We start from the raw sequence: 25,165 nt of genomic DNA on the forward strand, positions 1-25,165 counted from the left end.
AGGCCCCTTTGTTCCCAAATCGGTGCCGAAAAAGACAGGCATCCGACCACAGACGACCCAGCCCACAGACAAAGCTCTAAAAATTCATGTAGATGGCTCCTCCACAGTTCTAAATGGTACAAGGATCACAGGATGTGGTATTATGTCGAGGATGCGCAGGGGCGCGCTTTAGAGAAAATCTCGTTCAAGTTGCCTGGACATTTAGGTTCGCTGGCAGCCGAGTTAGCAGCCATTGCTTACATTGTGCAGCACCCAGATTCGTTCCCGACCCCAGCAGGCATATATTCAGACAGTTTGTACGTCTGCAACAGCTTGACAGAATTCCTGCCCCTGTGGGAATCTAGAGGATTTATATCTGCTGACAGAAAACCTCTACCCTCAGCGCTATTACTAAAACACATTCTCCAGACAGGGAAAGGTCAAAAATACGTAATCATAAAACTTAGAAGCCACCATTGTTCCTCTCCACCCAGTAACGTGAAAGCAGACGCCCTAGCGAAAGCAGGCTCACGACATGGCCACTTTTGGCAACCCCCCCCGAGAGTGCCCCAGTACACGCGGTCCAGGTCTCACAGACTAATATTCAAGATTTAGCACAGGCACAGAAGGAAGATGACATGCTAAAGGACATTTTAAAAGGAGACTTCCCAGCTCCCTATGATAGGTTTAAAGACACTTAACAATACACGAGGGAATCATATTAAAGGATGGTATTTATGTGGTCCCCACCCAGGACAGGAACCAGATTATTTGTCAATTCCATGACGGAAACAGACACCAAGGGATATAATCCACCCTTGCCCACCTCAAACCTCTCTGCTGGTGGCCTGATTTAAAAACTGATGTAACCCACTACATTGAGAATTGTTTGATTTGCGCCCAGAACAACCCAGACAGATATGCAAAGAAAGGTCAGCTAAGACACACCCGCCCTGTTAATGGCCCATGGACTAACTTGCAGTTCGACTATATTGGTCCCCTTCCCCCCCCTGCAGAAATGGAATCAAATATGTGTTGGTCGTCATCGACACCTTCACAAAATGGGTAGAAGCATTCCCTTCAAGAACAAACACGGCCAAAGAAACAGCAAAAATTCTGACCAAGCACATTTTTACTAGATGGGGACTCCCCCGTAGTATTGAGTCGGACCAAGGTTCGCACTTCACAGGCAGAGTCATGAAAAACGTCCTGACAATTTTTGGAATAAAACAAAAGTTTCACATTGCCTATCACCCACAGTCCAGCGGCATTGTGGAACGCATGAACCGAACCCTAAAGGCAACACTTATGAAGATGGTACAGCAGTACAATACGACATGGGACACAGTGCTCCCATTTGCACTGATGTTTATCAGAAACACGGTGTTGAGTTCGACAGGATACACCCCCCATACCCTCATGACCGTGAAGGGTACCGAGTATTTATTGGGACTTGATTTGGCCAGCCCCACAGTCACCGCTTACCCACGAAAAAGCTGCCAAAACATAATGGAGAATATTAAGGCAGCACAGCTCGCTACAGCTGTTTGACTAAGAGAAAGCAGAGTAAGGCCTGCTTTGATAAGACAATACACCCGATAGAGTATACAGTTGGACAGCAAGTCATGATTTCCCTGTACAATCCTAGTTCATTCCTCTCCCCCAAATTTGCAGGACCCTACTCAATTTCCGATAAAGTCAGCCGCTCAGTTTACAAGATTACATATCCAAATGGAAAATCAGGATGGTTCCATATAAACCAGTTTAAGGAACGCAGTGCAGCCACTCACACCACATTTCACTGGCAATGGCAGACAACAAAGACCCGCCCACTGGCCCTCCCCCAGCCAGGACAGCACGTCCACAGACACGATCTTGACTCCGCCCCCAGAGACGAACTTCAGCCTCACACTTGATTCGCCCGCTAGCGACAGCGATAGCGATAGCAACAGCGAAACCACAACGAACGCCCCTGATATTCCCGACGAATGGAAAAACAGACCAGGCCCCAGTCACTACAGCTGCAGTGACACCGACCAAGATATGTTCGGCCCCTCAGAGACAATTTATTTGCCGTTACCGGAACCTGACCCACCGCCAAACGATAGCGATCCCCCCCTTGCCCCTACCGCCCTACAGGATAAGAAACAATGGCACCGTGACAATTCTTATCGACTGATAAGAAACAACGAGATGGATCCCACATCGGCCCATGCCACATTGGCACTGAAACACCAGTCACGTGTTTGGCATCCAGGAGATGGTGATGACTCAGAGTCTGACTCCCACCATGCTAACCCCTTTACGACCCTTTTTGGAATGGAACCCTGAGGTGTCCAGATGATGAGAGAAAGGAGCCTATTGTGATTTACGGTGTCCTACTCCCTGATGGAACCTGCCCACTCTGAGCAATATAATATCGATATCTAAAGAAAGAAGAGCAACCTCATTGATTGCCATATTTATAGCAGGTAAAAAAAGGCAACAAGATGTCAGAGGTAGGTTCTTTACACAGAGAGTGGTGGGTGTGTGGAATGCACTGCCAGCAAAGGTGGTGGAATCAGAGTCATTAGGGACATTTAAGCGACTCTTAGACAGGCACATGGACAGCAGTAAATTGAAGTGGTGTAGATTAGGTTGATCTTAGATTAGGATAAATGGTCGGCACAACATCGTGGGCTGAAGGGCCTGTACTGTGCTGTACTGTTCTATGTTCTAAGATCGTCTCTCATTCTTCTAAACTCCAATGGATCCAACCTCGTCAACCTCTCCTCCTAAGAAAATCCCTCCATACCCGGATCAACCTAGTGAATTTTCTCTGAACTGCCTCCAATGACAATTTAGCTTTCCTTAGACCAGGGCACCAAACCTGTTCAGTTTTCCAGGTGCGATCTAACTAGTGCCTGGTATAGTTTTAGCAAGACTTCTCTATTTTTATACTCCATTCCCTTTGAAGCCAGAAGTGGAGCAGGAATGTGGGCAGGAAACACTGGCTCACACTACAGTGATGCAGACTATCAGTGGAACTGAACAGACATAACCTCCCAACAAATCCCATCCATAATTCAGGAACTACAGCCCCAAGATTGCAGTTCCCTTTTCACTCCCTGCACACGCACAGATTCTTCCAGCCTTCTGCATCCGATAGCTGCCAACAATTGGTGGAAAAAAACACCTGAGCTGAACAACTTGGTCAAAAGAAGATAATTATGCCAAATATTTTTTGGTATACTTGCGTGTGTCTCACTGTTAACTCAATGCTGTTTAAGTTAGACAGTTGATATACATAATTCACCATAACAAGGGTCAGTGTTTGAAAACAGAGTAAGTTGTATTCTGATAGATTCTGATAGAATTTTCCAGCCTGCCTTGCAGTGGCCTCTTCCTCCATCTTGGTATCAGGGCAGGCGATCCAGCTGCCCTAAGCACTCTCACAATGACTTGAAGATTATGGTGCAAAGCCGTGTTTACTGGCTATAAACAAGGCTTCCAAAACCAAAGACAGCTAACAGCTCTTCTGAAGATTGAGGGTGTTTATTGCCGATGAAACAGAATTTTACCTGGGCAAGAGATGTGCTTACGTCTGCAAAGCAAAGAACAATACTGTCACTCCTGGAGGTAAACCAAACAAGATTCGTGTCATTTGGGGTAAAGTGACCCGTGCTCATGGAAACAGTGGCATGGTGCATGCCAAGTTCAGCAGTATCCTGCCCGCTAAGGCTATTGGGCACAGGATTCGTGTGATGATGTACCCATCAAGGATTTAAAACCCAACTGTACATAAATTGACAATAAATAGTAAAATGATCTAAAAAAAAGAACAGCTACTTTAAAAACAGTAGGCTAGTGGAATGTACATTCAACCAAGATTCACCAATAATACCAGAATAATAAGTTCTACCATATATACCATATGGCAAAACATTACCACTGGTGCACGTTACTCATGTGGAATGTGCATTAAATATTGAAATCGAGAATGTATCATCTAAACCTTGTTCAAAATAGCCATCAGGTTACAATCCAATCATTTCCCATTGCTCCAGTTGGCATTGAAGCAATTGCAAAGCAGCTGACAATCAATGTGAAACAGATTCAGTGCTATTGATGCAATCTGTATACAATTGACTGTAAAAGAATATTTTTTAGACAAATCATTGAACTAAACATGTAGGGCGCATGTTTAATTCACTAACTGAGGCCTACGGATGGATTTTAATAGTCAAAAATATGAAATAAAGTAATTGCAGACACACCTGAAATTGAACTGTAGCTAACATCAGAGTAAAGAGGGCACCAATATTTGTTCACTGGGACTCCAGAGAAAACACATTGTACAACGATTCTACTTTGTAGTTGGCCAATAGACGTGCAGGAATCTCTATTTCTAACTGGCTGATTGAATTTGCAAATGCGTGTAGACCGAGTGGTCAAGTGATGGCATGGTTACTGAAGAGGTCATGCGATGGCAGCCGGGGAGGAGCACGGTACAAGCATGGAGTAGCTGCTCAGCTAGTGAATAAAGTATTGTTTGTTACAAATCTTTGGTCTTGGACTTTGGGAACCCAGCACTTCTATATGGTGTCAGGAGTTGGCAGTTTGGCACACAGGCTTTGGCTGCATCGACCAATTCGTATTCGATGTAAATAGTACAGGCACCTGCAAGTTTGAAAAGGAATGGCATATATATTGCAGTGCTGGATTATCGCAAAAAAATCAAAATAGATACAAGCATACACCTTACTAAATCTAGCAGGCCCCAAGGCCATCAAGAAGTTAGAGTTATTAGGCAGCACGGTGGCGCAGAGGATTAGCCCTGCTGCCTCACACCGCCGAGGTCCCAGATTCAATTCTGTATCTGGGTCACTGTCCGTGTGGAGTTTGCACATTCTCCTCGTGTTTGCGTGGGTTTCGCCCCACAACCCAAAGATGTGTAGAGTAGGTGGATTGGCCATGCTAAATTGCCCCTTAATTGGAAAAAATGAATTGGGTACTCTAAATTTATAATAATTTTAAAAAATAAGTTAGAGCTATTTGTGCTAAAATGGAGCAGGAGAAAAAGAATTCCAAAATAATTCTAAAAATGTTTGAGAACGTTTGCTCGCCAGTGAACATAATATTCGACAGAAATGTGTTCCAACTCTACAAATCAAAGATCTGGCAAATCAAACATGGAAACTTTAAAAATCTTCGCAAAGAAATGTGTATTTGGCACTCTTACTGATGAGTTAGTCAGGGATCGAATAGTCTGTGGGTCTACAGCGGCATACTCCGCAAACTGTTGTTGCGAGAGAGATTGAACACTATAAACACCCATTAGCATCTGCATGTTAAACAAACAGTCTGAAAAAAAGCAGCAGGGGTTTAAGCGGGAAACTGAAGTTTTCATGGCACAAGGCACGCACTGCCCCAACTTATGGTGGACATCACCCTCAGAACAGAGCATCATGTTTGGCATATGGAAAATGCTGCAATATATGCGGAAATGGAATCACTTTGCAAAATGCTGCAGATCAAAATCTCAGCAGCTTTCTTTTAACAAAAGCCACATTGCAGCTGGTCAGTCCTCCAAGGTTGGGAGCGTCAGCAAAGTGAATGAACTGGAACTCAACCACTGAGCCTCCAACAAACTCTCCTGTGAGAGTGTCGACACCGTCACAGAAAAGGGTGAGATCTTCACTATCCTAAATATGATTTGCAACAATGCAAAACTGAAGTTAAAGATAGACACTGGAGCAAAGTGTAATGTATTGCCCAGTCAAACACTACGGGAACAAAACCCATATGCAGCACCAGACCCTAATAACCAAGTGGACCTCGTGGCCTACGGCAAACAAACCAGCCGCATGGAAGATATGACCACTCTCCATTGCACACAGAGCAATTTCAAGGGTAATTTGGTCGACCAGAACACAGCAAGGCCACTGCTTGGTCTCCGGGGCAGCATCACATTGGGGCTCATCCAACTTGTTGAATTTGAGATACATGCTCCGCAACACGAGGCCCCAGAAATAAGAGTGTAAAAAGACTTCTACAATTACGACATCATTGGTAAGCTACCAGTAATATACCACATGAGACTCGATGAATTGGTATCACCAATAGTTTGTGCTCAGAGAAGTGTACCAATTGCCAGGAAGCAGAAAGTAGTCAATGAGCTGCATCGGATGACGGCACTGGGTGTCATAACTCCCATAGACGAGGCCACAGAATGGGTTTCAGCAATGGTGGCTACAGTAAAGATGATCCTGGTCTGGGGTTGTACTATGCAAAAACATGATGCATATTTTCATCTCGTCATCGACAGAATCAGGACCATACAGCTGAAGTTTAACAATGCTAAATGCGGATTCAGGGTCAACCAGGTTCCCTATGTGGGCCACTCACTCACAACTGGCGGCATGATATCAGATCCAGACAAAACAATGGCTGTACAACAGTTGGCCATCCCTGTGGGCAAGCGCACTTTACAGCGTTTCTTTGATGTAACAAATTATCATTCTAAGGTTATCACGTGTTACAGTGAAGTCACTGGACCTCTTTGTCAGCTCCTCCACCAAGATGTCGAATGGTGTTGACTGGAGCACCACACAGCAGTCTTCAACAGGCTCAAACAGGTCTTCTTCTCAGCTCCACCGGTGCTACAATACTTGGACGTTTGAACACCCATACTCATATCAGCAGATGCCTCTCAGCATGGACTTGGTTCAGTGTCCAGAATGGCAGGCCAATAAATAGCCTTTGCATGAAGGGCCCTCACTGACAAGCTCAGATTGAAAAGGAATTACTCGCTCTAGCCATCGCCACTCAGAAATTTCATGACTTCATATATAGTTACTCTGCAATTGTTGAAAGTTATGAGTACTAGCAAATAATCAGTAATCCATTTAACACAACTTAGTCTTCTACAGAACCAGTTTACCATATTTTGAAACATGCAAATGAAATTTAGGTTCTAGTTTGAAGTATTATTCATAGCTATTTCTAAGCCAAAAGCTGAATGTGTATTTATATTGGCCTCTTACCTGGAGAAAAAGCACGGTGAAATTGACACATGTCTTCACCAATCAATTCCTGGGAGATTTGCTGGATCTTTAGTCTAACATCACCAAATTTGGCCGAAGATTCATTTAGTAATTCCTCAATATTATTAACACTGCAAACAGAAGCGTTTATTAGATGCAATAGTTAACAAAGTATCAGTTGTAAACATGCAATTTATCGAAGAAAATTCTACTTGAATTTCAAAAAAGATTAATAATTAATCTTTCCAAGTCAGTTCTCTGCTTTGCTCACTTCAGTCCATAATATGTGAGGTGAGAAAGTCAGCTTTTATTATTTGTCAAAAGGAAGGGGATATTTCTTTCTCCTAGCGTTTTACTCGGAAGTGGATACATTTCACAATGGAAATAAATAAGCAAACTGGGGAGTGTAATACAGGTTTAAAATCCCTTATCCGAAATGCTTGCGGCCACGTGTGTATCGGATTTTTTTTCAGATTTTGGAATATGCTGCATAGGTGCGCCGCATAGTTTTGCATTGGAAACTGCGCATGTGGGGAATGCAGAGAACTACGGACTGAAGTGAGCAAAGCAGAGACCTGACTTGGAAAGATTAATGTGTGGAACATTGGGAACTGGGCATGCGTGGCGTTCTCGAAAACAGTACAGATTTCAGAATTTTTCGGTTTTTGGAATTTCGTATAAGGGTGCTCAACCTGTAGTTGAATGGTTCTTTCAAAACGTGCCACAAGACAACAGCTGTAGATCCTGAAAATTAGCAATGAAAGCCTGAAAGGCACACAGGACAATAATTTAAATATGGAAATGAAGCTTGCCCTGCAGATAAAAAAGGCCATAACAAGTTTAGTAGAAGTTCAAATCAGAGGATTACAGCTCTGCTAAATTTGCATTCATTCTACCCATTTTAAGGCTGTAAAATGGGTCCAATAATGTTTGATTCTCTGCCCTTTTGAACTAAACTAGGCACCGATTTCTCTATTTCAGTCATTAACATATTACCAAAACTCTGAAGTCTTCACTTTGGCCACATCTGCGGTTACTACACCTGTGAATAGTAGTAGCTTTGTTTTCTTAGTGACAATCACAATGCAAAGCGAATAAAGCAAATATAAAGAGTGCTACAACCTGCATCCCTTTGTCATGCTGGGACTAGCTCCCTAACCAACCCCACCCCCACCCTGCTCTTGACTTTAAGATGCAATCTCAAGAGTTCACAAAGTAACAGATTGCATTATCTGTCCTCCCCGATCAAAGAAATGCCCTTGTCCTCCCTGATCAGTAAAATGCCCTCAGGACTAAGATCTCTCTTCTAGGTACCCTACATTTCAGAATCACAAAAAACCAAAAATCTTGGAGCCATGTCTGCTTTCTTGTAATTTTACCTTCCCACAATGTAGCTAGGGTTCCAATCTGAAGCCTGATCCATGACTGAGCATTTATTTCAACATAGAGCAATTACAAGTAAAGCACTAAAAAAAAACACCAGCAGAATAACACAATGTTTTAAATTTCTATAATGTCCCTGTCCCTACAAAACACTGCAGATATCACATTTTGTTACTATCCTAAAGCAACCTTGAAATAATATGATTTGCAGCTTAGGGATGAGTGATCAGTACATACCAATTTGCAAAGTTCCTGGGCTAGACATTAAACTATAAATGACTCTGGCTCTGTTTATTTAACATTTATACTTGTGGCCTTAAAAGGTACACAGGCTGACATTACCAGTAGAATTATATAATGTGCATCACATGGGATAATATCAAACAACAATAATCCAAATTCATGACAGCAACACTTTGAGAGACCGACTTTATGTACAAATAGCACTCTTCACTCATTAACTTATTATAAAATTAAATGTATTTAATGAAGATCTTGTTTATTACCCACCTGCTTACTCGGTGTAGAAGAAAAATAATCCGTTTGCTTTCAATAGTAATGTCACGACTGAGCTTTACTAGCCTCTCATATTTATCATGCTTTGCATCTAGCTCCTTTTGAAAGGCTGATCAAAACAAAATAAGGAAAACAATTAGTTTGCCCATAACCACTATTTTAGTTCATCTGTGAAAATGTCAATTCAGCATTCACTGCAAATAATACAATGTCATTCTCATATAACAATAGAAACTACTGCTCATTTCATTTCCGCTAACATTGAAAAGCACTTCCTGAGAAATCCCTGAGGCAGAGAATGAAACTAGATGTAACCTCAACAGTAGTGATTTAGTAAAACCATGCATAAACCAAAGCTTCTTCCCTATAAACCACAGATTAAAGGAACCTTCCCAGGCCTGCAAAAAGGTCATTTGAAAACGGCAAATCACTTTGGGAGTTATTTTAGCTATAGGTTGAAAACAACCACTAATGGGTGCTGTGCTGTTAAGGAACACCCGTTTGGAAATCCAGATTTAACACAATTTTTGGCTAATTGATGATTGCTATAATTTGATCATGCCTACAGCTTGGTCACCTGAAACCAGCCGGTCCAGCATTCAAGTGTTGATTAGATGCAATTTTCATGAAACAGAATATATGGGATCCTCACACCCACTTCCACTGAAGGTGTGGAGTGCTCTGCAAGCCACAAAGCAATACTTTGTAACACACTTCAGGGACCGAGTGGGAGAGAATGCATAGTTTATCAAATCCTCCATTGGAGATCCTGTATCTGCAGGGGAGGCAGGATGCCATCTCAGCCTCATATCATCTTCTGTAGCAGCTGGTAGAGCTCACCCTGTTCTCATATCCTCCTCCAAGCCAAAGGAGACCTCTAGCAAGATGCTGAAGACCATTTCCTGGTGACCAATTTAAGATGCTGTAGCATTGCATTTAATCCTTTGAGTGAAGTCAGAAAATTTCCAGAATAAATATTTGCTCATATTGCAGGGCAGCACGGTAGCCTTGTGGATAGCACAATTGCTTCACAGCTCCAGGGTCCCAGGTTCGATTCCGGCTTGGGTCACTGTCTGTGCGGAGTCTGCACATCCTCCCCATGTGTGCGTGGGTTTCCTCCGGGTGCTCCGGTTTCCTCCCACAATCCAAAGATGTGCAGGTTAGGTAGATTGGCCATGATAAATTGCCCTTAGTGTCCAAAATTGCCCTTAGTGTTGGGTGGGATTCCTGGGTCATGGGGATAGGGTGGCGGTGTTGACCTTGGGTAGGGTGCTCTTTCCAAGAGCCGGTGCAGACTCGGTGGGCCGAATGGCCTCCTTCTGCACCGTAAATTCTATGATAATCTATGATATCTGAGTGAAGTCTTTGAAAAAGCAGTGTTTTTCAAACTTTTTTCTGGGGACCCATTTTTACCAACCGGCCAACCTTCGGGACCCATGCCGGCCGAACCTCTTGACCCACCATTTTCGCTTACCTTTAATACGACAGGTGAGCTTGCTTGGTCCTCACGATCTCACTTGCTTTGTCATGTAATGTTACATTTCTGTGTGGGTTGTTCATCAGAGGTTCTGGAGGTCACACCACCACTGTTTTGTCCTGTTGTGGATTCTCCTGAACAGCTCACACCACCACTGCTTTGTCGTGTTGTGGATTCTCCTGAACAGCTCACACCACCACTGCTTTGTCCTGTTGTGGATTCTCCTGAACAGCTCACATCACCACTGCTTTGTCCTGTTGTGGATTCTCCTGAACAGCTCACACCACCACTGCTTTGTCCTGTTGTGGATTCTCCTGAACAGCTCATACCAGCACTGCTTTGTCCTATTGTGGATTCTCCTGAACAGCTCACACCACCACTGCCTTGTCCTGCTGTGGATTCTCCTGTGCCACTCTCTCCAGCAGGTTTAGTTGTGAGATTCTGGCGTGTTTGTGTCTCTGGTCCTCTCTTCCGCATTACAAAATGATCCATTTCAAATTTTACAGTCCTGTTGCTTGTTTGCTGCTGACAAAATAGAAGAATCGCAATCGCGCACAGAGCAGGTGATATCAGTGTTCTGGGCCCGTGGTCTGTTCTCTGCTGTCGCTTCAGGCAGGAAGACTGTATTGAATTAAAAACAAATCTTCTCCTGGGTCAGTGCGCTGCCGTCAGGAGGAGGCGGTGTTTCTCGCTGAGCTCTGGGCATGTGCACTGATGAGCGGGCATGCATGCGCAGCATGCCCGCATTCCAAAATCCGGTCGCGACCATCATTTTTAATGCCGGTCGCCACCGGCAGTTTTAAAAGTCGGCTGCTGGGGCCGTTGCGCATTAATTCCCCCGAACGGGAACACCGCGATGGATGGCTCCGCGACCCTCCTGCTGGTCGCGACCCCAAATCTGAAAATGACTGCAAAAGTGTCTCTGTGTCTCAGAGGTCCTTTTTACAACTCCAGCAGCAATGACCATGAAATGGTGAGTATACCATTTAAAATTGACATCAATATCATATTTACTCCCAAACAGTTGGTCACTGTTGGGAAAATAACTAGGAGAAGGAGTAGGCAATTCAGCCCCTCGAGCCTCCTCCACCATTCAAAATGATTATCGCTGATCTCCTCTCGGCCTCAACTCAACTTTCCCGCCCATTCTCTATAACCCTTCAACCCATTACTAATTAAAAATCTGTCTATCTCCTCCTTTTCACAGTAACTTCATTACAGTGTTGATGTCATTCTACTTGTGACAATAATAAAGATTATTATCTTAAATTTACTCAATGTCCTGGCAACCACCGCACTCTAGGGTAGTGAATTCCACAGATACACAACCCTTTGAGAAGTCATTTCTCCTCATCTGTTTTAAATCTGCTACTCCTTATCCTAAAATTGTGACCTCTCGTTCTAGATTGTCCCACAAGAGGAAACATCTGCTCTCGGTCTACTATGTCAATACCTTTTATCGTCTTATATGTTTCATTTAGATCTCCCCTCATTTTTCTAAACTCAAAAGGGTACAGGCCTAAACTGCTCAATCTCTCTTCATCATCTCTGGAATCAATCTAGTGAATCCCCTCTGAACTGCCTCCAATTCAGCTACATCCCTCCTTAAATAGGGGGACCAAAATCATAGAATTCTTACAGTGCAGGAGGCCATTCAGCCATCGAGTCTGCACTGACCCTCTGAAGGAGGGAAGCACCCTACCTAGCCCCATAACCCCACCTAACCTGCACGTCCTTGGACACAAATTTCATCATGGCCAATCCACCTAACTTGCACATCTTTGGACTGTGGGAGAAAACCGGAGCACCCGGAGGAAACCCATGCAGACAATGGGAGAACTCACCTAACCTATCCATGTCCATTTGTAAATGTCTTATTTCCTCTTTGCAACTTACCACCTATTTTAGTGACATCTGCAAATTTGGCTACAGTACCTTCTATCCCTACATCCAAGTCATGAGTATAAATTGTAAATATTTGGGGCCTAAGAGCCGAACCCTATGGCACCCCACTAGTTCCATCTTACCAACCAGAAAAATACCCATTTATCCCGACTCTCTGCCTTCTGTCCAAGTTAATGTCATCTTACTATGTGCGACACCTTATCAAATGCCTTCTGGAAGTCCAGATACTACATCTGCATGATCACCATTATCCACTTGGCTTCTTACATCTTAAAAGAACTCTAGCAAATTAGTCAAACACGATTTAACCTCCATAAACCATGCTGACTGATGATTGCGGTTTGACTTTCTAAATGTCCTGTTATTACTTCCTTAGTAATGTATTCTAAAAATTTCCCAACGACAAATGTTGAACTAACTGGTCTACAGTTTCCTACTTTCTGCCTCGTTCCCTTTTTGAATAAGAGTGTTACATTAGCATTTTTCCAATCTAGTGGAACCTTACCTCGCATCCAAGGAATTTTGGAATATAACTAATGGATCCATTATCCACGCTGCCCCTTCCTTGAAGACCCGAGGATGTACGCCATCAGGCCCTAGGAATTTGTCTGCCTTCAATCCCTATATTTAGTACTTTTCCCCCTATTGACGATGATTGTTCTAAGTTCCACCCTTTCTATTACCTCTGCATTACCTGTTACTATTGAGATGGTAGTGTCCTCCACCATGAAAACGGAGGCAAAATATTGATTTCGTGACTCTGCCATTTCTGTGTTCCCAACTATTAACTCCCTGGTCTCATCATCTAAGAGACCAACATTACTTTAGCTACTCTCCTCCCTTTTACATACTTACAGAAGCTTTTGCTCTCCATTTTTATATTTTGCTCTAATTTTCTTTCATAGTTTACCTTTGATCTTTTTATAAATTTTTTTGAAACCCTGTTGATCTTTAAACGTTTCCCAATCTTCCAACCTGCCACTGGCCGTTGCAATATATTATGCCTTAGTTTTTGTCTTAAGTTTTCTTTAACTTCTTTGCTTAGCCATGGATGTCATTTTCCCCCCTCTTACAATTTTTATTCCTCTCTGAAATATATTTTATTTGGGAGAAATTGAATATCTCCTTGAGATATTGAGCAGCTGCCACTGCTCATCAACTATCCTACTATTTAGTCTTTCTGTCCAATCCACTAATGTGGGACTCCAGTTTCTCGTCCTCAAACTGAGTTTGAAATTCTATCATGCTATGATCACTCTTCCCTGGAGGATCCTCAACTAGGAGGTTATGAATTAATCCTTCCTGATTACACAATACCAAATCCAGAAAAGCCTGCTCCCTGGTTGGTCCCACAACATATTGCTCCAAGAAACAATCTCTAATACATTCAATGAACTCTCCATTGACTCTACCCTTACCAATTTGATTAATCCAGTCGATATGCATATTAAAATCACCCATGATTACTGTTGTACTTTTCTTCCTCGAATATTTCCTCGTTTATACTGTGCCCCACTGTGGAACTACTGTTTGGGGACCGGTAGATTACTCCCATTGGGGCCTTCTTTCCTTTGCTATTTCTTATTTCTACCCAGGCTGATTCCACATCTTGATCTCCAGTGCCTATATAATTTCTCACTACAGCACTGATCCCTTCCTTTACTAGCAACTCCTCCTCCTTTTCTTTCCCGTCTATCCTTCTGAAATACTGTGTTCCGTTCGATATTCAACTCCCAGACCTGGTCTCCTTGTACCCATGTCTCAGTAATCATCACCAAATCATAACCGTTTGTCTCTGTTTGTACTGTAAACTCGTTAATTTTGTTCCGAATGTTTCGTGCATTCAGACACGATTTTATTCTATTGTCAAATTTTTCTGCTCTTCTCTGATTCCTTGGTACAATATGACATTCTTACGTTCTGTCCCTTCCCTTTATTTTCTGGTAACAATCATCCTGCTCATCACTAACCTGCACTCCTACCTTCTTCTTTAATTTTCTAATTTTCCATGCAACTGAACCCTCCTCCCACTATTTAGTTTAAAGCCTTACTAACCCCATGTTATTTGATTCACTTCGACTCTCGTCCCAGCATGATTCAGGTGAAGACTGTCCCATCAGAACAGCTCCCTCCTTCCCCAGTACTGGTGCCAATTTCCCATGTATTTGAACCCATTTCTCCCACTCCAATCTTTGAGCCACGCATTTACCTCTTTAATCTTATTGACCCTGTGCCACAGGTAGTGACACAAGCTTGTGACTCAGGTAGTAATCAGGATGATTATTACCTTTTGGTTCTGCTTTTTAATTTAGCCCACGTCTACTCATATTCCCTCAGCAGAACTCTATCCTTGTTTTACCTATGTCGTTGGTACCTATGTGAACCTTTATCCTACCGCTCCAAGTTCCTCTGCAGCCCAGATGAGATGTCCTGAACTCTGGTACCAGGTAGGCAACATGACCTTCGGTACTCTTGATCCTGGTCACAGAGAACAGTGTCTGCCTGTAACTATATTATCCCGATAATGACCGCATTTCTCTTCCCTCCTCTACTTGAGTGGCTGCCTGTACCACGGTGTTGTAGACAGTTTGTTCATCCTCCCCACAATCCCCACTCCCGTTCACATCGGGAGCAAGAATCTCAAACCTGCTGGACAAGGGTAAGGGCTGAGGCCTTACCTGTAACCCTACCTCTTGGATCCCTCTACCTGCCTCACTCATAGTCCCTGACCACTGGCCAAATTCAAGGCAGTTAATCGAAGAGGGGTGACTGCCTCCTGAAACACAGCATCAAGGTAACTCTCCCTTTCCTCCCCCTGGTGTTTCCAGCTCATCAACACGGAGCCGAACTTCCTCCACAACCAACAGTTTCTACAGATATGTTCACTGGGAACCACAGTGGTTCACTCACATCGCACACTCACATCATGCAGGTACAACACATCTCCGAGCCTTGCATCTCTATTTCATTCAATCATTAAAAAAAAAATTTCAACTAGTGTTTAGTTTTGGCAATCTATAAAATATTTATTGTTTTTACCTTTAATCTGAAAGCAATTTGGATAGGTAATGCAAATGAGCAGTTACTTACCAACCAATGAATTCAACGCTTTCCTTTGGTATCGCAGGACTGGCTGTCTCCGCTCGTCCCTCTTTCAACCTGGCTCCCTTTTTCACCAAACGCCAGCGACACTCTGGTGCAACAATTCAGCAACTAATACTGCCCTCCTTTTATGCCCCTAATTAAAGATTTCTGAAACTGGATTAAACCAGTTGTCTAATTAATTAGCTTCAGCTGAGAACCAGTAAAACCCTGTTTTTAAAATTACAATTAAGCTTCACCCAGTCAAAAGAGAAACTTTAGTTAATTTATAAATTAAAGAACAATTAAAGACTCTTGATTGAAATTTGCTCTTAATTTAAATTATTCCTTAAAATGTATCTCTTGAGATTCTCTTTTTACGTTGGCACCTAACTAATGTTTTACATAACTCTAGCATAGCCTCCCTGCTCTTTTGTTCTTTATCTCGGCTAATAAAGAATAGTACTTCATATTCTTAACCACCTGTTTTACTACCTTCGGAGATCTGTGGGCATGCATTCACTTCCTCCACACCGCTCAGTATCCTTCCATTTATTAAGTATTACTTTGCCTCATCTGACCTTCCCAAACACATCACCTCCTATCTCTCCACATTGAATTCTATTTGCCACTTGTCTGCCCATCTGACCAGTCCATTGATATCCACAGTCCATTGATATCTTCTTGCAGGCTACAGCATTCCTCCTCATGATCAACCACGCAGCCAATATTTGTGCTGTCTGCAAACTTCTTATTGATGCCCTGAAATTTAAGTCCAAATCACTCATGTACTATTAAAAGCAGGGGATCCAGTATTCAGCCCTGTAGAACTCCACTCATTTATCTTCAAATAGTTTTTCTTTTAAGTCCACTTTTGCTGAATCACTCCTCAGCGTGGTAAAATTGGCTTTACCTAAATTTAGAATTTTAACTCCTGTTCTCCCCTTTGTCCCTTTTCCATAATAATGTTAAAACTAACTGAATTATGATTACTACCACTCAAATGCCACTCTTTCCACCTGCCCAGCTTCATTTCCTCAACTAAGTCCAGAACCGTACCTCTCTTGTTGGACTTGCTACTACTGGCCAAAAATATTCTCCTGAATGAACCTCAACACTCCTTTCACACTAAATCTATCCCAGTTGATACTGAGGTAGTTAAAGTCTCATATTACTGCCTTATTGTTTTGCACTTCAGATATTGGCCTACATATTTGCTCTTCTATCTCCCTATGACTGTTTGGGGGAGGAAGGCATGGGGGTGGGGGTCTAGTACACTCCTAGCAGTGTGACTGCCTCTTTTTGTTCCTTGGCTTAATTCATATTGCCTGAATTGATGATCTTCCCAACATATCATCACTTCTCACAGCTGTAATTGTTTCTTTGGCCAAGATTGCACCCCCACTTCTTTTTTATCCTCCTCTTCATCTCATCTGACAACTATGATACCAGAAGCATTGAGTTGCCATTTCTGTCCGTCTTTAAGCTATGTTTCTGTAATAGCTATGATAGCATACTGCCACATTTCACTGCATCCTTAGCTAATTTGCATCATTTGCTAAACTCAATAAAATAAAACTCTTCTAATGTTTTTAACTCCAAATGTCATACAAATAATATTAACCGCTCAACTATAGAAATTATAAAGAGAAAATGCGGTGAAAGAATTATGGAATCATAGAATTTACAGTGCAGAGCCCATTGAGCCTACACCAATCTTTGGAAAGAGCACCCTACTTAAGCCCACCTCTCCACCCTATCCCCGTAACCCAGTAACCCCACCTACCTTTTGGACACTAAGGGGCAATTTAGCATGGCCAATCCACTTAACCTGCACATGTTTGGACTGTGGGAAGAAACTGGAGCACCCAGAGGAAACCCATGCAGACACGGGAAGAAAATGCAAACTCCACACGGACAGTCACCCGAGGCCGGAATTGAACCTGAGATCCTGGAGCTGTGTGGCAGCAATGCTTTATAAAAAATATATATTTATTCAAATTTTTCAACAAATTTTCAACAAATCCCCTCCCCCACAAGAAGAAAGAAACAAGAACACAACAATGAGAAATTATACATTGGATTTCCCCCATATACAATAACCCCCCAGATAACATTTAAAAACACAAATAGGGAAAAAACCCCAGCTTCAGCCAAACGCCACCCCAAAAGAACCCCCCTCCCCCCCACCCTTGGGCTGCTGCTGACCTCCTCCTAACGCTCCGCAAGATAGTCTAGGAACGTTTGCCACCGCCTGACGAACCCTTGCACAGACCCTCGCAAGGCAAACTTTATCCTCTCCAGCTTGATGAACCCTGCCATGTCATTGATCCAAGCTTCCACACTAGGGGGCTTCGCATCTTTCCATAGTAGCAAAATCCTCCGCCGGACTACCAGGGACGCAAAGGCCAGACTACCGGCCTCTTTAGCCTCCGGCACTCCCGACTCATCCGATACCCCAAATAATGCTAATCCCCAGCTCGGCTTGACCCAGGCGTTCACCACCTTGGACACAGTCCTCGCAAAACCCCTCCAAAACCTATCCAGCGCCGGGCACGACCAGAACATATGGACGTGATTTGCTGGGCTCCCCGAGCACCTCCCACATCTGTCCTCCACCAGAAAGAACCTACTCAACCTCGCCCCTGTCATATGCGCTCTGTGAGTAACTTTGAACTGTATTAGGCTGAGCATGGCGCAAGAGGAGGAAGAGTTAACCCTACTCAGGGCATCAGCCCACAGACCCTCATCTATCTCCTCCACAAGCTCCTCCTCCTACTTGCCCTTTAACCCCTCCAACGAGGCCTCCTCATCTTCCTTCAGCTCCTGGTAAATCGACGAAACCTTGCCTTCTCCAACCCATACACCCGAAATCACCCTGTCCTGAATCCCACTTGCCGGAAGCAGCGGGAATTCCCTCACCTGCCGCCTCACTTGCATGTACCTGAACGCGTTTCCCGGGGGTAGCCCAAACTTCTTCTCCAGCGCCCCTTGGCTCGCAAACGTCCCAGCGATGAACAGGTCCCCCATTCTTCTAATCCCTGCCCGATGCCAGCTCCGAATCCCCCCATCCATCCATCCCGAGACGAACCGATGATTCTCCCGAATTGGGGACCAAACCGAGGCCCCCACCTCGCCCCTGTGTCGCCTCCACTGCCCCCAGATCTTCAGCGTCGCCGCCACTACCGGACTTGTGGTGTACCTTGTCGGCGAAAGCGGCAGTGGTGCCGTCACCAGCACCCCCAGGCTCGTGCCCACACAGGATGCCATCTCTAGCCTCTTCCACGCCGCTCCCTCTCCCTCCATTACCCACTTACGGAACATCGCCACATTGGCTGCCCAATAATAGCCATACAAATTTGGCAGCGCCAACCCCCCCTGTACCCTGCTACGCTCCAGAAACACTCCTCTTCACCCTCGGGGTCTTATTCGCCCACACAAATGCCATGATGCTCCTGCTTCCCCGTTTGAAAAAGGCTTTGGGGATCATAATGGGAAGGCACTGGAACACAAAGAGAAACCTCGGGAGGACTGTCATTTTGACCGACTGCACCCTACCCGCTAGTGAGAGTGGCAGCATATCCCATCTTTTAAAATCCTCCTCCATCTGCTCCACCAACCGCGTCAAATCGAGCTTGGGCAGGGCCCCCCAACTCCTAGCTACTTGGATCCCTAGGTACCGAAAGCTTTTTCCGCCCTCTTCAGCGGTAGCTCGTCTATCCCCCCTCCCTGGTCCCCTGAATGCACCACAAAGAGCTCACTCTTCCCTACGTTTAGTTTATACCCCGAAAAGTCCCCAAACTCACTAAGGATCCGCATGACCTCCGCCATCCCCTCCAATGGATCCGCAACATACAACAACAGGTCATCGGCATACAACGACACCCGGTGTTCCTCTACCCCCCGGAACAATACTCTCCATTTCCTGGACCCCCTCAGTGCCATGGCCAGCGGCTCAATTGTCAGTGCAAACAACAAGGGGGCTAGGGGGCACCCCTGCCTCGTCCCCCGGTACAGCCGAAAGTACTCCGACCTCCACCGAGTCGTAGCCACACTCGCCACCGGGGCTCTATATAGCAATCTGACCCAGCCGATGAACCCCTCCCCAAACCCAAACCTCCGCAACACTTCCCAAAGATATTCCTACTCCAGCCGATCAAAGACCTTCTCCGCGTCCATAGCTGCCACTACCTCCGCTTCCCCCTCCACCGAGGGCATCATAATCACATGGAGGAGCCTCCGCACATTTGTATTTAGCTGCCTACCCTTCACAAATCCCGTCTGGTCCTCATGAATCACCCCCGGGACACAGTCCTCAATTCTCGTAGTCAGCACCTTCACAGCAACTTAGCGTCAACATTGAGGAGCGAGATCGGTCTATACGACCCACATTGCAATGGATCCTTGTCCCGCTTCAAGATCAAAGAAATCAGCGCCCCGGACATTGTCGGGGGCAAGGTCCCCCCCTCCCTCACCTGATTAAAAGTCATCACTAGCAACGGGCCCAGCAGGTCCGCGTATTTCCTGTAAAATTCAACCGGGAACACATCCGGCCTCGGGGCCTTCCCCGTCTGCATGCTCCCCAATCCTTTAACCAGCTCCTCCAGCCCAATCGGTGTCCCCAAACTAGCCACCTCCTCCTCCTCCACCCTCGGGAACCTCAGCTGATCTAGGAATCGTCGCATCCCCTCCTCCCCCGCTGGGGGCTCAGACCTGTACAGATCCCCATAGAAGTCCCTAAATACCTCGTTTATTCTCACCGCACTCCGCACCGTATTCCCCCCTCTATCCTTAACTCCACCAATTTCCCTCGCTGCCTCCCTCTTACGAAGCTCATGTGCCAGCATCCGACGCGCCTTCTCCCCATATTCATATGCCGCCCCCTGCACTTTCCTCTACTGTGCCTCTGCTTTCCCCGTGGTCAACAGGTCGAATTCCGTCTGGCGGTTCCGTCGCTCCCTAAGTAGTAGGCAGCAATGCTAACCACTGCGCCGCCATGCCGCCGCAGATACTTGCATGATCACTTATTCAATCAGAGAAAAACAAAGTGCTTCACATCACTTGTGAAATACAGCCACTATTGTAAATCACTGAGTGTTTTTAAGTCAGAGATAAATAGGTTCCTGATTAATAAGGGGATCAGGGGTTATGGGGAGATGGCAGGAGGATGGGGATGAGAAAAATATCAGCCATGATTGAATGGCGGAGCAGACCCGAAGGGCCAAGTGGCCTAATTCTGCTCATATGTCTTATGGTCTTATTGTTGTGTGTGCAAACGTAACAACCAATTTGCATACAGCAAGGTTTCACAAGGATCAAATGATTGAATGGCCAATTAATCTGTGGGTGAGGAAATTTATACTCCTGCTTTTCTAAGTATAGTGCTAAGGGACCTTCATATATCCAAAGGATGACACCTCTGACAACAGGGCAACACCTCAATGCTGCCTAGAAGGAAATCCAGACTATCTGTGGGAGTTCCATAGCATTTCAACCCGCAACCTTCACCGAGTCATAGAATCATAGATGTTTACAACATGGAAACAGGCCCTTTGGCCCAGCTTGTCCATGCAGCCCAGTTTCTATCACTAAGCTAGTCCCACTTGCCCGCATTTAGAATTAAAGGCAAGGATATTATGAGCTCAGCAGTGAGAAGGGACAGTGGGGCTCTGAGGCAGAGCAGATAGGGAGACGTTGCTGAACACAGCGGGTCTGGTGGCCTGAAGTGCATATGTTTTAATGCAATAAGTATTACGGGTAAGGCAGATGAACTTAGAGCTTGGATTAGTACTTGGAACTATGATGTTGTTGCCATTACAGAGACCTGATTGAGGGAAGGACAGGATTGGCAGCTAAACGTTCCAGGATTTAGATGTTTCAGGCGGGATAGAGGGGGATGTAAAAGGGGTGGCGGAGTTGCGCTACTGGTTAGGGAGAATATCACAGCTGTACTGCGGGACGACACCTCAGAGGGCAGTGAGGCTATATGGGTAGAGATCAGGAATAAGAAGGGTGCAGTCACAATGTTGGGGGTTTACTACAGGCCTCCCAACAGCCAGCGGGAGATAGAGGAGCAGATAGGTAGACAGATTTTGGAAAAGAGTAAAAACAACAGGGTTGTGGTGATGGGAGACTTCAACTTCCCCAATATTGACTGGGACTCACTTAGTGCCAGGGGCTTAGACGGGGCGGAGTTTGTAAGGAGCATCCAGGAGGGCTTCTTAAAACAATATGTGGACAGTCCAACTAGGGAAGGGGCGGTAGTGGACCTGGTATTGGGGAATGAGCCCGGCCAGGTGGTAGATGTTTCAGTAGGGGAGCATTTCGGGAACAGTGACCACAATTCAGTAAGTTTTAAAGTGCTGGTGGACAAAGATAAGAGTGGTCCTAGGATGAATGTGCTAAATTGGGGGGAAGGCTAATTATAACAATATTAGGCGGGAACTGAAGAGCATAGATTGGGGGCGGATGTTTGAGGGCAAATCAACATCTGACATGTGGGAGGCTTTCAAGTGTCAGTTGAAAGGAATTCAGGACCGGCATGTTCCTGTGAGGAAGAAGGATAAATACGGCAATTTTCAGGACCCTTGGATAACGAGAGATATTATAGGCCTCGTCAAAAAGAAAAAGGAGGCATTTGTCAGGGTTAAAAGGCTGGGAACAGACGAAGCCTGTGTGGAATATAAGGAAAGTTGGAAGGAACTTAAGCAAGGAGTCAGGAGGGCTAGAAGGGGTCACGAAAAGTCATTGGCAAATAGGGTTAAGGAAAATCCCAAGGCTTTTTACACGTACATAAAAAGCAAGAGGGTACCCAGGGAAAGGGTTGGCCCACTGAAGGATAGGCAAGGGAATCTATGTGTGGAGCCAGAGGAAATGGGCGAGGTACTAAATGAATACTTTGCATCAGTATTCACCAAAGAGAAGAAATTGGTAGATGTTGAGTCTGGAGAAGGGTGTGTAGATAGCCTGGGTCACATTGAGATCCAAAAAGACGAGGTGTTGGGTGTCTTAAAAAATATTAAGGTAGATAAGTCCCCAGGGCCTGATGGGATCGACCCCAGAATACTGAAGGAGGCTGGAGAGGAAATTGCTGAGGCCTTGACAGAAATCTTTGGATCCTCACTGTCTTCAGGTGATGTCCTGGAGGACTGGAGAATAGCCAATTTTGTTCCTCTGTTTAAGAAGGGTAGCAAGGATAATCCAGGGAACTACAGGCCGGTGAGCCTTACTTCAGTGGTAGGGAAATTACTGGAGAGAATTCTTCGAGACAGGACCTACTCCCATTTGGAAGCAAATGGACATATTAGTGAGAGGCAGCATGGTTTTGTGAAGGGGAGGTCGTGTCTCACTAACTTGATAGAGTTTTTCGAGGAGGTCACTAAGATGATTGATGCAGGTAGGGAAGTGGATGTTGGCTAAATGGACTTTAGTAAGGCCTTTCTTTGACAAGGTCCCTCATGGTAGACTAGTACAAAAGGTGAAGTCACAAGGGATTAGGGGTGAGCTGGCAAGGTGGATACAGAACTGGCTAGGTCATAGAAGGCAGAGAGTAGCAATGGAAGGATGCTTTTCTAATTGGAGGGCTGTGACCAGTGGTGTTCCACAGGGATCAGTGCTGGGACCTTTGCTGTTTGTAGTATATATAAATGATTTGGAGGAAAATGTAACTGGTCTGATTAGTAAGTTTGCAGACGACATAAAGGTTGGTGGAATTGCGGATAGCGATGAGGACTGTCAGAGGATACAGCAGGATTTAGATTGTTTGGAGACTTGGGCGGAGAGATGGCAGATGGAGTTTAATCCGGACAAATGTGAGGTAATGCATTTTCGAAGGTCTAATGCAGGTAGGGAATATACAGTGAATGGTAGAACCCTCAAGTGTATTGAAAGTCAAAGAGATCTAGGAGTACAGGTCCACAGGTCATTGAAAGGGGCAACACAGGTGGAGAAGGTAGTCAAGAAGGCATACGGCATGCTTGCCTTCATTGGCCGGGGCATTGAGTATAAGAATTGGCAAGTCATGTTGCAGCTGTATAGAACCTTAGTTAGGCCACACTTGGGAGTATCGTGTTCAATTCTGGTCGCCACACTACCAGAAGGATGTGGAGGCTTTAGAGAGGGTGCAGAAGAGATTTACCAGAATGTTGCCTGGTATGGAGGGCATTAGCTATGAGGAGCGGTTGAATAAACTCGGTTTGTTCTCACTGGAACGAAGGAGGTTGAGGGGCGACATGATAGAGGTCTGCAAAATTATGAGGGGCATAGACAGAGTGGAAAGTCAGAGGCTTTTCCCCAGGGTAGAGGGGTCAATTATTAGGGGGCATAGGTTTAAGGTGAGAGGGGCAAGGTTTAGAGTAGATGTACGAGGCAAGTTTTTTACGCAGAGGGTAGTGGGTGCCTGGAACTCGCTCCCGGAGGTGGTGGTGGAAGCAGGGACGATAGTGACATTTAAGGGGCATCTTGACAAATACATGAATAGGATGGGAATAGAGGGATACGGACCCAGGAAGTGTAGAAGATTGTAGTTTAGTCGGGCAGCATGGTCGGCACGGGCTTGGAGGGCCGAAGGGCCTGTTCCTGTGCTGTACATTTCTTTTTTTAAAAAAGGGCAAGCATGTAAGGACAAGTCAAAGATAGAACAGACGAAAGAAAAAACTCGCATTCATACGGCAATTTTCATGATTGCTGGACACCCCAAAGCACTTTGCAAACAATGAAGTGCTTTGAAGTATAGTCACTGATTTTGATGTAAGGATGCAGCAACCAGAGAGAACAAAAAGAAAGTGCGGAGAGAGCTGAGAATGCAGAGGAAGGAAGTAGAGAAAAAAGTGAGAACAGAGAGAACAAGATCATAGAATCATAGAATTTACAGTGCAGAAGGAGCCATTCGGTCCATCGAGTCCGCACCGGCCCTTGGAAAGAGCATCCTACCCAAGCCCATACCTCCACCCTATCCCCGTAACCCAGTAACCCCACCCAACCCATTTGGACATTAAAGGCAATTTAGCCTGACCAATCCACCTAACCTGCACATCTTTGGACTGTGAGAGGAAACCGGAGCACCCGGAGGAAGCCCACGCAGACACGGGGAGAACGTGCAGACACCGTTATACGTTTAGCTGCTGTTGTATAAAGAGTCAACGGTTCTGCTCCTTTTCCACAAACACCTTTAATTTACTTCAACAGCCTCTGCACAAAACTCTAACACACCACCTGACACAAAGGCCACCTGAAGCCCCTTTACATATCAGTGTCAATTATTGGATACTTAACATAAATCAGACAACTAATTGGAATGTCTCTTAACCCAATACTTAACAGTGTCCCCTTCCTTGGAGAAAAAAATAATTAAGTGAAAACAAAATTACAAGAAACTCAAAAACACACACGCAATTTCCCCTTCTTTTTTTTTCATTTTTGAAGAAAGAAAAAAAAAATCACAGAAACAGGCACCCTTCATTAACAATATCCAAAAGTTTCTGTGAGCTCGCCCCTCTTTTTGTAAAACAGTCTGACAATTGATAGCTACTGTCAACCCATTTAATTTTTGCTATTTCCTCTCTGTCCAACATCTGCTTCTAACTTGTGATGTCTATCCTTAACCTTTTTTCATTGACACGTGTTGTACAGTGCACATTTTCCCACAGGGATTTATTGTCAATGTGACATTCAATAGGTATATTACCCAAATTCCCTAATCCCAAAATTTCTGTCAATATCTGAGATATATAAAGGCCATATCCACCGCCTCTACAAGGCTTAACATCTCAGCGGCCAAACCACTCTCCTTATTTTCTTT

At 44.8% G+C, this 25,165-nt stretch overlaps 1 protein-coding gene and 1 pseudogene across 2 annotated transcripts in view; one reads left to right on the forward strand and one right to left on the reverse strand.

The window, feature by feature from the left end:
• The window catches only part of tsnax (translin-associated factor X), a 193,683-nt gene that overhangs the window by 74,076 nt on the left and 94,442 nt on the right, over positions 1–25,165 (reverse strand). For both annotated transcript variants that reach the window (XM_072498527.1, XM_072498528.1), the window contains 2 exons: positions 8,898–9,012; positions 7,005–7,135 (listed from right to left, as the gene is read on the reverse strand). In XM_072498527.1, the coding sequence (XP_072354628.1) occupies positions 7,005–7,135; positions 8,898–9,012 (246 nt within the window). The remainder of the gene's footprint in view (positions 1–7,004; positions 7,136–8,897; positions 9,013–25,165) is intronic.
• LOC140411625 (large ribosomal subunit protein eL33-like) lies at positions 3,416–3,800 on the forward strand (annotated as a pseudogene).

The sequence above is a fragment of the Scyliorhinus torazame genome, chromosome 4 (genome assembly GCF_047496885.1).
Source record: "Scyliorhinus torazame isolate Kashiwa2021f chromosome 4, sScyTor2.1, whole genome shotgun sequence".
Taxonomy (NCBI): Eukaryota; Metazoa; Chordata; class Chondrichthyes; order Carcharhiniformes; family Scyliorhinidae; genus Scyliorhinus; species Scyliorhinus torazame.